This window comes from Panthera onca, chromosome B3 (genome assembly GCF_046562875.1).
Source record: "Panthera onca isolate mPanOnc1 chromosome B3, mPanOnc1 haplotype 2, whole genome shotgun sequence".
Lineage (NCBI taxonomy): Eukaryota > Metazoa > Chordata > Mammalia > Carnivora > Felidae > Panthera > Panthera onca.
The window spans coordinates 6388391-6401884 of NC_138344.1; the positions used below are offsets into that span (position 1 = coordinate 6388391).

Consider the following 13494-nt stretch of genomic DNA (forward strand, 5'->3'; position numbering starts at 1 on the left):
GAGGCAAACAACCAGATGCAGTTTTCTTAGATAAGGAGAGGAGGCTTAAGGTCTTGGGATAGCAGGGTCCTGAGATGCCAGACACAAACTCAAGCTTGCCTGCTGCTCTGGCAGTTCCCTGAATAGGTTTTCAGCCACAAAGGCATTGGCATTCAGTATACTGAAGTGCGAAATGACCAGGAAAAACTCAAAACTCAAATTTTGATCTGTTGAGGTAAAAACTAAATTGATGCTAATTCTGAAAGATCTCTGTGAACGGGTATAAAAAGGTCTCCAGAACACTGCGGGAAATGTAATAAGCTGGATGCAGAACAAGCTTTTGTGTGAAGACAGACAGGGCTGAGAATAAAAAATCTATATTCATATTTGCTACCACAGGAATAAAGCAACTCTTGAAGGATACTTCAGAAACTAAAAAACGTTACTTATTCGGGGAAAAGAACAGAACAGGTGGAGGAGGACAGGAGGGAGACCGTTCATTGTGTCTTCTTATAATTTCCGGTTTTCAAATCATAGGACTTTATTACCCACTCAAATTTAAAAATATTTAGAGATTATCTGAAATGATGGGGGTGGGTGGGTGATGCTTTTTGAATTAAAGCATTTTTCTGTACACATGGGCCTTTCCAAATCCAATTAATTCCTGCAAATGTCCCCCCTGCCCCACTCCCTGACACTTTCTCTCCTGGTGCTCTATTCGCTGCAGCAGCATCAGACAGTGAAGGGGGTGAGTGGCCTGGCAGCAGGACGACGTGAGGAGCTAGAAAGAGGGACTTGGTACCAGCTAGGAGCTGGACTCGGTACCAGCCAACCTTGCTGAAAAGTCAACTGCACAGTGTGAGCCACCTCCATAATTAGTATGCTTTTATCTTAGAAAAGAGGGAACACCAAGAGCAAGTAAAAACAAGCGAAAAATGTTAAAAGCACCAAAGATAAACAAGGTGTTTTTTGGTTTTTTTTTCCTATAGTGCTTACTGCTGACAAGGGTCAAGGGCAACGGCCAAAAAAAAAAAAAAAGCAGTATGTTCTTGCCCTATATGGCTGCATATAATTATGTTATGGAAGACACAATATGTAGGAAAGGGAACATTTTCCAGATCTTATATTGACTCACGAGCATAATTAAATATATTATCTTATATTATTTAAAAATAAGATTTAAAGAGGACATTTAGAGGTTCCTGGATGGCTCAGTCAGTTAAGTGTCCGACTATTGATTTTGGCTCAGGTCATGATCTCATGGTCATGGGACTGAGCCTCAGGTTGGGCTCCATGCTGAGTGTGGAGCCTGCTTGGCCTCTCTCCCTCTCTCTCTGCCCCTTCCCCTCTCACGAGTGCTCTTTTAAAATAATTAATTAATTAAAAAAAGAGGACATGTAGATATATACAATACAGTTGATCGTCGAACAGTGCAGGGGTTAGGGGCACTGACCCCCTGCATAGTCAAAAATCCACGTAGAGCTTCTGACTCCCCAGAAATGTAACTATGAATAGCTGACTGTTGACCAGAAACCTATGTATTACATCAACGGTCTACCATCGTTTATTTTGTACATTATATGTATTACACACTATACTTTTACAATAAAGCTAGAGCAAAGAAAAGCTTATTAAGGAGATCACCAGGAGAAAATGATACATTTATAGTACTGGACTGCACTTATCAACTGTACTTTGAATCCACATAGTTCAAACCTGTGCTACTCAAGGGTCAACTGTACTCCCTGCCTCTGAGGGATGCATGCTGGGTGGGACTAAGTAGCACTTCTCTCTACCTGAGGGGAGGATGGCTCCAGCAGCTTGGACAAGTTGGAGAGAACAGTGACCAGCAGGAGGGCTTCTTTGCCATTAAAGTCTTCCTCTTGGCTGCTAAGTAAATTCAACAAGGACCTCTGGGAAAGGAAAGCACATGTGGAAAAATCAGCAGATATATTCCTATCATGGAGAGGAGTCCTCTAGCCAGAGATTCCTAAGGCTGGGGAAGAAAGGATTCAATGCTACCAAAATTCCAAGAGGACAAAATCTGAAAATAAGCCTGGATCGAACAGGTAGTTTTCTGCCCCATTACGGACCACAAATCTGAGGGTTCCCCTGAAAACTATGAACTCCTTCTCCTCTAACACCCTGCCCAGGAATGAACAGTGCACCCAACTTTGGGTGGTTCATAACTTCCGGAGGCCCATCCACTGACCTCACGTTTAGACCATGGCCCAAGCCCAGCATTCCACACACCTTCCTGGTTTCCTCTGCCCTGTTCCTCTCTCACCACCCGAGATACTCTCCGTTTTGTCTTCTTTCCTCGCTCAGTGTAAACTCCCCAAGGAGTTTTGTTTCTTTTGTTTTCCTGCTATATTCCCAGCACCTGAAACAGTCCCTGGCACAGAGTAGGAACTTTAATACCGTGGTTAGAAATTAAGGCTTCAAAGGATGCCTGGGTGGCTCAGCTGGTTAAGCGCCAGACTTTGGCTCAGGTCATGATCTTGCGGTTCATGGGTTCGAGCCCCGTGTCAGGCTCTGTGCTGACAGCTGAGCCTGGAGCCTGCTTCAGATTCTGTCTCTCTCTCTCTCTGTCCCTTCCCCACTCATGCTCTGTCTCTCTCCCCCAAAAATAAAATTAAAAAAAATACATATATAAAAAAAAACAACTAAGGCTTCAATGAGTGGTCTTTATGCAATATGACAAAATCAACCTATACATGGACACAAATCAAAGACATAACTTCTCTACCTTAATAGTCAATCTCTTCATGTCAATTCTAACAGTGATTCTTGGAGGCAACAAATGCTATAGGCTGGGGTGGCTTAACACCTGTCCTCCCCAGAATCCTCTTAAATGCGTGACCTTCCACTGAGTAGAGCTATGTCCTGTTGCCTGGATGGTGACCCAGAAGAAATCGTGCCCTCCTTGCTCACTGCCCGCTCCACCCACAGGTGGCCCAGCTAACAGTCCCCCTGCAGGAGCCCCCCTGCAGGAGTCCTCAGGCAAGCAGGGCAGCTTGCCAAGGCTTCTCACCTGAAACTGCCGGATCTGGAACGCTGCTCTGTGAGTGACACTGCCTTCCACCTCCTCTCCCTCCTCACCTGTGGCATCTAGGAAAGGAAAAGATCGCTATCTTCTCTGAAATGGACTTACTATGACACTTTTTTGGCCTTTTGATATGAAGTTAAATTTTTAGAAAGCCAAAAAAAAAAAAAAAAAAAAAAAAAAAAAGTCTAGGGGTAGATTTAAATATATTCCTAACATTCTGCCATTTGTCAATACTATCTTTCAGTTTCCAGTCACTATTTGTGGTTACGTGTTAAAATCCAGTAAATGCCAATTCTGAATCCACTAGATGTCACTCCTTAGCCACATTAGGACTGCTCTCAGGTGTCCTCTGGTAGGTTAACAAATAGAATCACAAGAGGTTTGGTTAAGAAAGAGAAACCTAGATCAAGCCAATTTATCAAAATTGAAATGCCCACCTAGAGCCCTGAGAAAGTGCTGAATCTTGGGCTGAAAGAACTGCTGCACGGCACTGAATATCTTCTGTAAGCCCTCCAAGCACAGCAGGGAGATGCTCTTGCCTTTCTCTTTCTTTCCCGAATCTTCCACTGAAGTAGGAATGGAAGTGTATCTCCAAATTAAGACCCTGAAAATAGGAAAAGTGATTAGTGTCAGGTTCACCAAGGTAAATTTATATACTGTAAAATTCACATGCTATACATGTACAGTTCAATGAATTTTAGCAAACTTCTATTGGTGTGCATCTATCCCCACAATCAAGACATTTTCATCATCCCAAAAGTTCCCCTAGGCTCCTCTGTAAGCCAGTTCTCTCCTCCTGATTTTCCAAGCACTCACTGATCTGATTCCTTATCCCTATGGTGTCACTATTTACAAAATAACATATAAAAATGGTAGCACTCATATGTAGCTTTCTGAGTCTAGCTCTCTTAAATTTTTTTTAAAATGTTTTTATTTATTTTTGAGACAAAGAGAGACAGAGCATGAGTGGGTTAGGGGCAGAGAGAAAGGAAGACACAGAATCGGAAGCAGGCTTCAGGCTCTGAGCTGTCAGCACAGAGCCTGATGCGGGGCTTGAACTCATGGACTGTGAGATCATGACCTGAGCTGAAGTCGGACGCTCAACCGACTGAGCCACCCAGGCACCCCTTGAGTCTAGCTCTCTTAATGTAACATATACTTCCCTCGATTCACCTATGTTGCTGTAGTTTGGAATTTGGAATTTTTTATGTAGACAATTATAATGTCCTTGAACACACAGTTATTTCTTCCTTCCCAATCTGGATGCCTTTTATTTCTTTTTCCTGCCTTACTGCACTGGCTAGATGCTGAACAGCAGCAGTGAGAGCACCAGGCAGGGGCAGGGGACATTCAGTCCTTAATCATTAAGTATGGTATTGACTGTAGGTATTGTGGATTCCCTTTATCAGATTAATAAAGTTCTCTTTTATTCCTAGTTTGCTGAGAGATTTTATCACAAATTTAATTTTCTGCATGTATTGAGATGACTATACAGTGTTTTCCTTTAGTCTGTTGATATGAACTGTATTGACTGATACACAATTTTTTTTAATAAAGTTTATTCATTTATTTTGAGAGAGCAGGTACAAGTCGGGGAGGGAAAGAGGGAAAGAGAATCCCAAGCAGGCTCTGTTATCAGGGCACAGTGTTTGGGGCTCAAACCCACAAACTGTGAGATCATGACCTGAGCTAAAATCAAGAGCCAGATATTTAACCTACTGAACCACCCAGGCGCCCCCTGATTTACACATTTTGAACCAACTTTGCATTCCTGAGAAAAATTCCACTTAATTACATCATGTTCGTTACTAATTGTTAGGTTTAACTTGATGATATTTTTTACATCTACATTCAAATGGGAAATTGGTCAGTAATTTTCTTACCATGTCTGAGTCTGGCATTAGGTAATGCTGGCCTCATAAAATGAATCAGGACATATTTATTCTCTCCTATTTTCTGGAAGAGTTTGCATAAATTGTTACTATTTCTCTCTTAAATGTTTGGTAGAATTGACCAGTAAGGACATCTAGTTACGGAGTTTTCTTTGAGGGAAAATTTTGAACCACAAATTCAGTTTCTTTTTCTTTTAAAGATTTTATTTTTAAGTTACCTCCATCCTTAACATGGGGCTCAAACTCACAACCCCAAGATCAAGACTCCCATGCTCTTCTAAGCCAGTCAGATACCCCTCAATTTCTTTTTTCGGATAAAGTTTATTTATTTATTTATTTTGAGAGAGAGAGAGAGAGAGAGAGAGAGAGAGAGAGAGAGAGAAAGGGAGGCAGAGAGGGAGAGAGAAAGAGAATATTCCAGGCATGCTCCACGCTGTCAGCTTGAACTCCCCAACCATGAACGAGATCATGACGTGAGCCAAAATCAAGAGTCAGACCCTTTATCAACTGAGCCACCCAGGTGCCCCCTCAATTTCTTTCATAGCCACAGGATTATTCAAGTTATCTATTTCTTCCTGATTTCAAAAGATTTGTCCATTTCATTTATGTAATCCAGTTTACTGGCATAAAGTTGTTAGCCTTCTACCATTATCAATGTTTACTGTCTGTAGAGTCAGCAATGATCATCTCCTGTTCCTAATTTGGGTCTTCTCTGTTTTCCTCACCAGTCTGGCTAAGATTTATTGCATTTACTGACCTCAAAGATTCAGCTTCAGGCTTCATCCCTTCTCTATGATTTGTTCCTGTTTTCAATGGTTCTACTTTGTCTGTATTACTTCCTTCCTACTTCCACTTTAATCTGTTTGTTTTTTTTTTTTATTTTCTTAACATGGGAGCTTAGAGATGTGCCATTTTTTTCCTAACGTAACCACTGACTGTTACAAATTTCTACCTAAAACCGCATTAGCTGGATCATACAAATTATGAAATGTAGTGTGTTCATTTTCATTCTGTTCAAGACATTTTCTAATTTTTTACTTCCTCCTCCTTGAGTATGGATTATTCAGAAATGCATTTCATTTCTGAATATACAAGGATAATCCAGCCATTTAAAAAACATATTAAAAAAATTAAAAATATTTGTTACCACTTCCTTGTTTAATTCTATTGTGCTCAGAGAACATACAGAGTTCTATTTTAAAAATTTGTTCAGTTTATTTTATGGCCCAAAATATGGTCCATTTGATAAATATACCATGTGCACATGAAAAGAATGTACATTTTGAAACTGTTAAGTATTACATAAATACCCATTAAGTCAAGCTGGATGATCATGTGGCTTAAGTCTTCTATGTCCTTCCTGATTTTCTAAATACCAACTCTCTAATGATTTCTAAGAGGGGATGAATTATTTACTTATTTCTCCTTCAGTTCTATTGGTTTTTGCTTAAAGAATTTTAGTGTTTTGTTGTTAGGTACATGTACATTAAAGCTGTAATGCCTACTTGATGAACTACTTAGTCATTACAACATCCCTCTTTATTCCTAGTATTAGAAGAACATTTTCTATGTAACTAACATTCCACATTAAAGCAAGACTAGGAAAAAAGACTTAGCGACTGCACTTTCACTCTTAGGCTGCACCCAACTTCAAACCGCCTTCATCCCCACCCCGTTTCCTCTCTTGGAGATTCCACAGCAAATAGAACAGGTTTCTGAGGGTGAGAGTGACTTACCGAGTTATATCACAGAGGTTCTGAAAGATCTTTTCTGGGTTTTGGCCATCGGGGCCACTCACATGCCCTGTTTCCTTTAGCTGCTGTACCTTCTGCAGAGCCACACTCACTGCGTAGCGCATAAACTCATTGTTGGACCTTAGAACCGACAGGCTCTCTTCGTGGCTTTGGGCACTGTCCCTGGAGAGAGAGAGAGAGAGAGAGAGAGAGAGAGAGAGAGAGAGAGAGAGAGAAACAGATTTCCCTACTGCTGTTGGGATCTGGAATTAGGTTTTGTAGGGACTATTCAGAAAAGCAGGACATAGCAAGTTCTTACTTACAGACCCCAGGTACCCCAGGCCACAGTCACTGCCACAGCACCTTTTACAACCTTCATCCTCAGTGTTACCTCATCTTCTCCCCTCCCTCCCCCAATGGCTTCGCTTTGATAAAATTAAAATGTCAGTCTTAGTTTCCTTTGTTGTTGTTCTTTGTTTTTTCAATTCAGGTTCTTCTTTTTTCCCTTTTTATCTGTTATACTATTCAAGCTACTTCGGCAGATTTCCCTACAATACCTTACTGCAACTTATCCCTATCTTTTTGTTAAGTAGTCCATTGTTTCTGAGTTTTCCTTAAATAATTCAAGGTATTCTTTCAAGTGTCTACCTAGATTATCCAGCTTTCATTTCAAGAAACTTACGAAAAGCTCCTGACTTACTTCTTACTGTATATACATTAAGAACTGTGAATCCAAACTAGATAATACTAGTGAATCTAGGTAACTGTTACTATCTTCACTACACAGATATCTTTAAGCACTCTATTACCACCTTACCTGAAAAGAGCAGTGAGAAGATCAGACACAAATTTCATGGACAAAAAACTATCATTCGTTTTGTTGGCCACTTTAGTTTTGCCTTTACCAGCCTTTTCGTTAAGGATGTCAGAGAGTTTCTTGTAACACATAAATAAGCTCAGAACCTCCTCAAACTTATTCTTACTGCATAAAAGGAAAAAGAGACCACTAAGGATAAGCATCAGAGTATTGTAGTTTACTTTCACACCCAATAAGGAAATCCCAATGTTTCTTTAGGTGTTCTAGATGTTCTATTTTAGACACATTATAAATGAATGAACTTGCATTAACTCCCAGATCACTCTAATCCAGCTGTGTTTTTTTCTCTCTTATTTATGCCAGTCAATGCAGAGCATGAAAGTCCAGTACTACCAAACCATCAAAATTGCTCTACTGAAATTAGAACTTGAGTTCAGGGTCTGGAAATTTGGGCTAAATGGAAGCCTGCTAGAGGGACAACAATCCCCAGCCCCTGTGGCATATGTTTTGGTTCTCTGTCTCAGGCTAGATGTTCACAAAAGACCGTGTCATGGCCTTTGGTCTGTTAGTACCTACCATGCTGCTGGAGTTAAAAAACAAAACAAAACAAAACCAAACCATAAAATGGAGTCTTCATCAAATTGCAAGGAAGAGTTATATGTGGCAGTACCTTACCTAAAATTACTTATGGAGAAGTTATATTCTATTAGAACCTCACAAACTCCCATCACAAGAGAAGCACAGATATTATTTTTGATGCCAACACCAGTGCTCTGAGAAAAATCTGCTGATTTATCCTAAAAGACAAAAGAGAAAAATTAATAAGCTATCAGGGCACCTGACTGGCTCAGTCAGTGGAGCATGCAACCCTTGATCTCAGGGTTGGGAGTTTGAGCCCTATGCTTGGTGTAGAGATTACTTAAAAATAAAATCTTAAAAAACAGGGGTGCCTGGGTGGCTCAGTCGGTAAAGCGTCCAACTTCGGCTCAGGTCATGATCTCACGATTTGTGAGTTCAAGGCCTGCGTCGGGCTCTGTGCTGACAGCTCAAAGCCTGGAGCCTGCTTCGGGTTCTGTGTCTCCCCCTCCCTCTGCCCCTCCCATGCTCATGCTCTGAATAATAAATAAATGCTAGAAAAAAATTTTTTAATACATAAATAAATAAAATTTTAAAGAAAAGTCAATAAGCGGGGTGCCTGGGTGGCTCAGTTGGTTAACCGTCCAACTCTTGATTTCAGCTCAGGTCATGATCTCATAGTTTGTGGGATTGAGCCCTGAGTCAGGCTGTGCGTGGAGCCTGCTTGGGATTCTCTCTCTCCCTCTCTCTGCTTCTCCCCTGCTTGCATGCACTCTCTCAAACTTAAAAAAATTAATAAGCTATTAAAACAGCCTCCATCGTTCAATAGAGCTGAGACTTAGCAATTACCAGTTCAAAGTCCTCTAGCTCGCTCTTAATCATTCTGCTAGTAATAGATTCCAATAGGTCCTCCAGGTCTTGATAGACCCCCTCCTCCTCCTCCTCTTTTTCCTGCTGTGGGGGCATCACTTTGCTCTTACACCAGGCCAAACAGTGCTGGACACAACATAACAGATAATCCTGTAGAAGAAAATAGTAAACATTCTTGAGTGTTTAACTGAAGGAGGCTGTTGATAACATATAATTCTAACCTATAAGGCTAAAGTAAGTTATTTTAGCCTATAAGACTAAAGTAAGTTATGAATAACTTACTTAAGTCAACCTGAATTAAAACTGGAAAAAGTTAACTGAACTAACAAAGGTATTCTTGCATTCTTTCCCGACCTTTTCCCAAAACTGGCTTTGCAAGTAGTGGGCACCTCAGAATGCAACATCAGAATGTGCTATTTCTGATCTAGTGGAAACACCATGAAGCCTGGTTGTGAAGTTAAATCCTCTCTGGCTACTGAGTCCCAGAGGCTGTTCTGAAGACAGGAAAGGAATCGTTGGGAGACCAACCGAGCATCTCCACCTCATGGCACAAAAGGCCCATTTATGGAGGCAGGATCTGACATATGAAAGACCACCTCCTTCCCCATCATGGGCTCTAAGTTGCTTGGCGTGGTGGAGCTTCAGTTTTTATTTTCTCTTTTTCCTGTCTTTCTGAGGCTGGATAGTAAGAATAGGAAAACAACCTATCCTAGTTCCCCTGAGGGTTCAAGAGTGCCAATTCTAGCTCTGCCTAAATCATACGCTCCCTCCAGACTAATGAAGCAGGTCTCCTGGGTTCATCTGCTACTGAGTGACCTCCTTTCCCCATTCCACAGTATATTTAGTATATTATATAGTCAAAGAGGCACAAATGGGAGATGAAATGCTTCTTAGGGGAGGTGATGGATACCTTGATTTTGTAAAATGTGAACATGGAGATATCTTACCAATAGATCCAAGGTTTATGATGGGTAAGAGAAGATAAGGAGGGAAGATTTAAGAGTAAAATTTCATTGGGAGTACCAGAAGAGTGCTTTCAGGAAAGGTATCTTTTCCTGAAGACGGATTCTTTCAACAGGGTTGATGCTTTTATTTAACAATAAAAATAATGGTTATAGGAAGAATAAAAGTCTCACCAGTGGTTCTTGTAGACAGATTCGATCTCCTTGGGTTAAAATACAAGCTTCCAATTTCAGAGGTGGCAGCACATCAGGTTTTGGCTCATAGTACTGTTTTAACTATGTGTGGTAAGGAAAAAAACACACCAGGGCTCATGAATGCTTTTTCACTTCTTTAACTGGTCCAAGTAATGGCACCTTTAATGTTTAACACCATCTAAGACCTATTTCCCAAGTGTCCAAAGAACAATGCAGCAAAATATGTGTTGCTTTGCCTCAACTCATCCTTTACCCTTGCTTTAGGCATCATGTTGAGATCTTTCCTACTCCATTTCCACTAACTTTCTCACAAAACATCATGCTCTCTCACATCAATTCCTAAACCTACAAACCTACAACCTAAAGCAATCAGCATTTCCAATATAGTTTGATAGTTAAGAACATATAAATAAGCTCTAGAGTCAGAATGGCTGAGTCCAGGTCCCAGTTAAGACTCATGTGTTAATACTTTTGGTAAAGGCATCCATACCTTCGTTCCTCATCTGTGATGAAATATTACTATAAACATATGAGGCTGTGTAAGAATTAAACACGCCAATACATGTAAAGTGCTAAAAACACTACTTAGCACACAATAGAGACGAAGAAATGTTAGCTATTATTTCTCTCCTTTTTAGAGTCTGCACAATTTTACTGGTACACATACTAACCGGAGTTGGGAAGCAGTGTTCCATACCTTCAATCAATTTTCTATGCTTGTTAAGTATATGAATGTTGATGGGCTGATTATAACAGTTTGAAAAGATACACTATAGTTAATAGGATATAAATTTTGCATAGGATCAGGCTTGAGGCCCAATGGAAATCTTTAGATAAATAGTATAAGGACCTTCCAATAATTTCTACACATCCGAGATCTTAACTTTAAATGGAGCTTCTTCAGAATTATAACAAAAGTAATGACATACAAAAGTAGGGGGGATAGGGGGAAAAAAAGAGAGAACTTTCTTTTTAGCCGAGTGGTGGACATGAAAAAACTGCTACCTCCAACCCGGAGTGGTTCTTTTTCTTTTTTTTTTCTTTCTTCTTTTCTTTCTCTCTTTTCTCCCTCTCTTTCTTCCTTCCTTCCTTTCCTTTCTTTCTCTTTTCTTTTAAAGTTTATTTATTTCTTTTGAGAGAGCGGGCGAGCATGCACATACATGGGAGAGGGGCAGACAGAGAGGGAGAGTGAGAATTCAAGCAGGCTCTGCGTCATTAGCAAAGAGCTCAACATGGGATTCGATCCCACGAACCCAAGACCACAACCTGAGCCAAAATTAAGAGTCATTGGGACATTCAATCCCCCTAGGCACCCGAGCTGCTTCTTTCTTTGGTCTCTCCCTGCCCTCTGAGTATGGGGGCCAGTTTCAGATCATACCTGGGAAGCTTCGAGAGAGTTACAAACCAAGAAACTCTCAATATATAAAAAAGATTCAAATACCATATAATAAAATATTACTTTGCTATAAAAGGGAATGAAGTACTTATAAATGCTACAACATGGATAAACTGAAAACATTCAGTGAAAGCCATCGGTCACAAAAGACCACATATTGTACGATTCCACTTATATGAAATGTCCACAACAAATCTAGAGAGAAAGTAGTAGATCAGTGGCTGCTTAGGGCTAGGTGGGTGGGAGAAGAATGAGAAAATTAGGGGGGGTTAGCTAAAGGGTGTGAGGCTTTCTGAAGTGATGAAATAAATGTTCTAAAATCGATTGTGATGCTGGCTGCACAACTCAATGAATACACTAAAAACCAATGAGTTGTACACTTAATTTTTTTTATTTTTTATTTTTTTTAAGTAGGCTCCATGCTCAGCGTGGAGCAACATGGGGCCTGGACTCAACCCTGAGATCAAGATCAGAGCTGAGATCGAGAGCTGGATGCCCAACTGACTGAACCACCCAGGTGTCCCAAGCTGTACACTTTAAATGGGTCAACTGTATGGTATGTAAATTACATCTCAATAAAGGTATTTTAAAAAATAGATTCAAGGAATGCTTAATGAATAAATGTTGAGTGTAAATGGTCTTATTTATGCCAGATATTCTCCAGCTGAACTCTTTTCGTAGTGATCATCTTTTGAAATCTTTTTTTTGAAGTAGTTTAAAAATCCTTTTTTAAACCGAAAAGTACAGAATATAACCCATGCATCTGTAACCTAGATGCAATACATCCATATTTTGTTATATTTGTTTCACATCTCTCTATTCTTTTAGAAGTAAAACAAACAGATACAGCTGCTAATAGCCCTTATACAAATGGTTCTTCAAAAAGTCCTTCTGACTTAGGGTGCAGACTGTTACCTGAGAGAATAACTGTTAAGATGATGCAAAAGGGCAGGTAGGTAAGTGGTAATTAAAACATCAGGACAGCATCACATACCCCAGGCATGTTCGTAATGTACCAGTGTACTATTTGGGAATTATTCTATAGTTTGGAAAGTCCGGAAAATGTCAATCACCTCTCCATGTATTATTATCTATTCTCTATATCCATAAACATATAAAATAAAAAAAATGTATTACCTGTGAAAGTAGGGTCTGCATGATTGAATTAGCCAGCTGAGAGTTCCTTCTAAGGACATCATAGAACCCCTAAGAGGAATCAAATAGAGAGTAAGCTCTTTAACAGATACGCTAAGTTCTAAATTTACTTTTTTTTTTTTTTTACTTTTCTTATTTACTTCTTTTGAGAGAGAGCAAATGAGCGAGCATGGGTGCACGCAAGCACAGACCAGCAGGGGAGAGGGAGAGAGAAAGAATACCAAGGAGGCTCCGTACCCAGTGCAGAGCCTGACAAAGGGCTCCATCTCACAATGTGAGATCATGACCTGAGCTGAAATCAAGAGTCAGACACTTAACCGAGTGAGCCACCCAGGCGCCTCTGGACAATCCTAACTGTAAACATTAAAACAAAATTTTTTTAAACAATACTATTTCTTTACACTATTTCTTAATTCTTTGAAAATGACTGAAATTATAGAGAGAGAAATGACTCAGAGAGTTTAGGTTATCTGCCTAAAAAGAACTAAAGAAATCTTTTTTTTTTTAAATTTTTAATGTTTTATTATTTATTTTTGAGAGAGAGAGGCAGAGCATGAGTAGGGGAGGGGCAGAGAAAGGGAGACACAGAATCCAAAGCAGCTCCAGGCTCCAAGCTGTCAGCACAGAGCCCAGAGCCAGACGTGGGGCTCGAACTCATCAACTGCGAGATCATGACCTGAGCTGAAGTCATGATGCTTAACTGACTGAGCCACCCAGGCATCCCTAAAAAGAGATCTTTGATCACTAAGAACCAGATTAATAAACTGACCACAATCATCATAATTTTTAAACAACAGGTCATTTCTGGATTTGGAGTACTTTGCTCTTTTACAGTCAAGAATGTTCCAGGTCTTCATTCTTTTCTCTCAT

At 40.1% G+C, this 13494-nt stretch overlaps 1 protein-coding gene across 5 annotated transcripts in view; it reads right to left on the bottom strand.

The window, feature by feature from the left end:
* FANCI (FA complementation group I) overlaps positions 1 to 13494 on the bottom strand; it is a 102430-nt gene that overhangs the window by 10466 nt on the left and 78470 nt on the right. For all 5 annotated transcript variants that reach the window (XM_060617674.3, XM_060617675.3, XM_060617673.3 and 2 more), the window contains exons 19-27: positions 12607 to 12675; positions 10053 to 10154; positions 8896 to 9066; positions 8146 to 8267; positions 7471 to 7635; positions 6657 to 6836; positions 3466 to 3632; positions 3014 to 3090; positions 1776 to 1892 (exon numbers count right to left, since the gene is read on the bottom strand). In XM_060617674.3, coding sequence (XP_060473657.2) covers positions 1776 to 1892; positions 3014 to 3090; positions 3466 to 3632; positions 6657 to 6836; positions 7471 to 7635; positions 8146 to 8267; positions 8896 to 9066; positions 10053 to 10154; positions 12607 to 12675 — 1170 coding nt within the window. The remainder of the gene's footprint in view (positions 1 to 1775; positions 1893 to 3013; positions 3091 to 3465; positions 3633 to 6656; positions 6837 to 7470; positions 7636 to 8145; positions 8268 to 8895; positions 9067 to 10052; positions 10155 to 12606; positions 12676 to 13494) is intronic.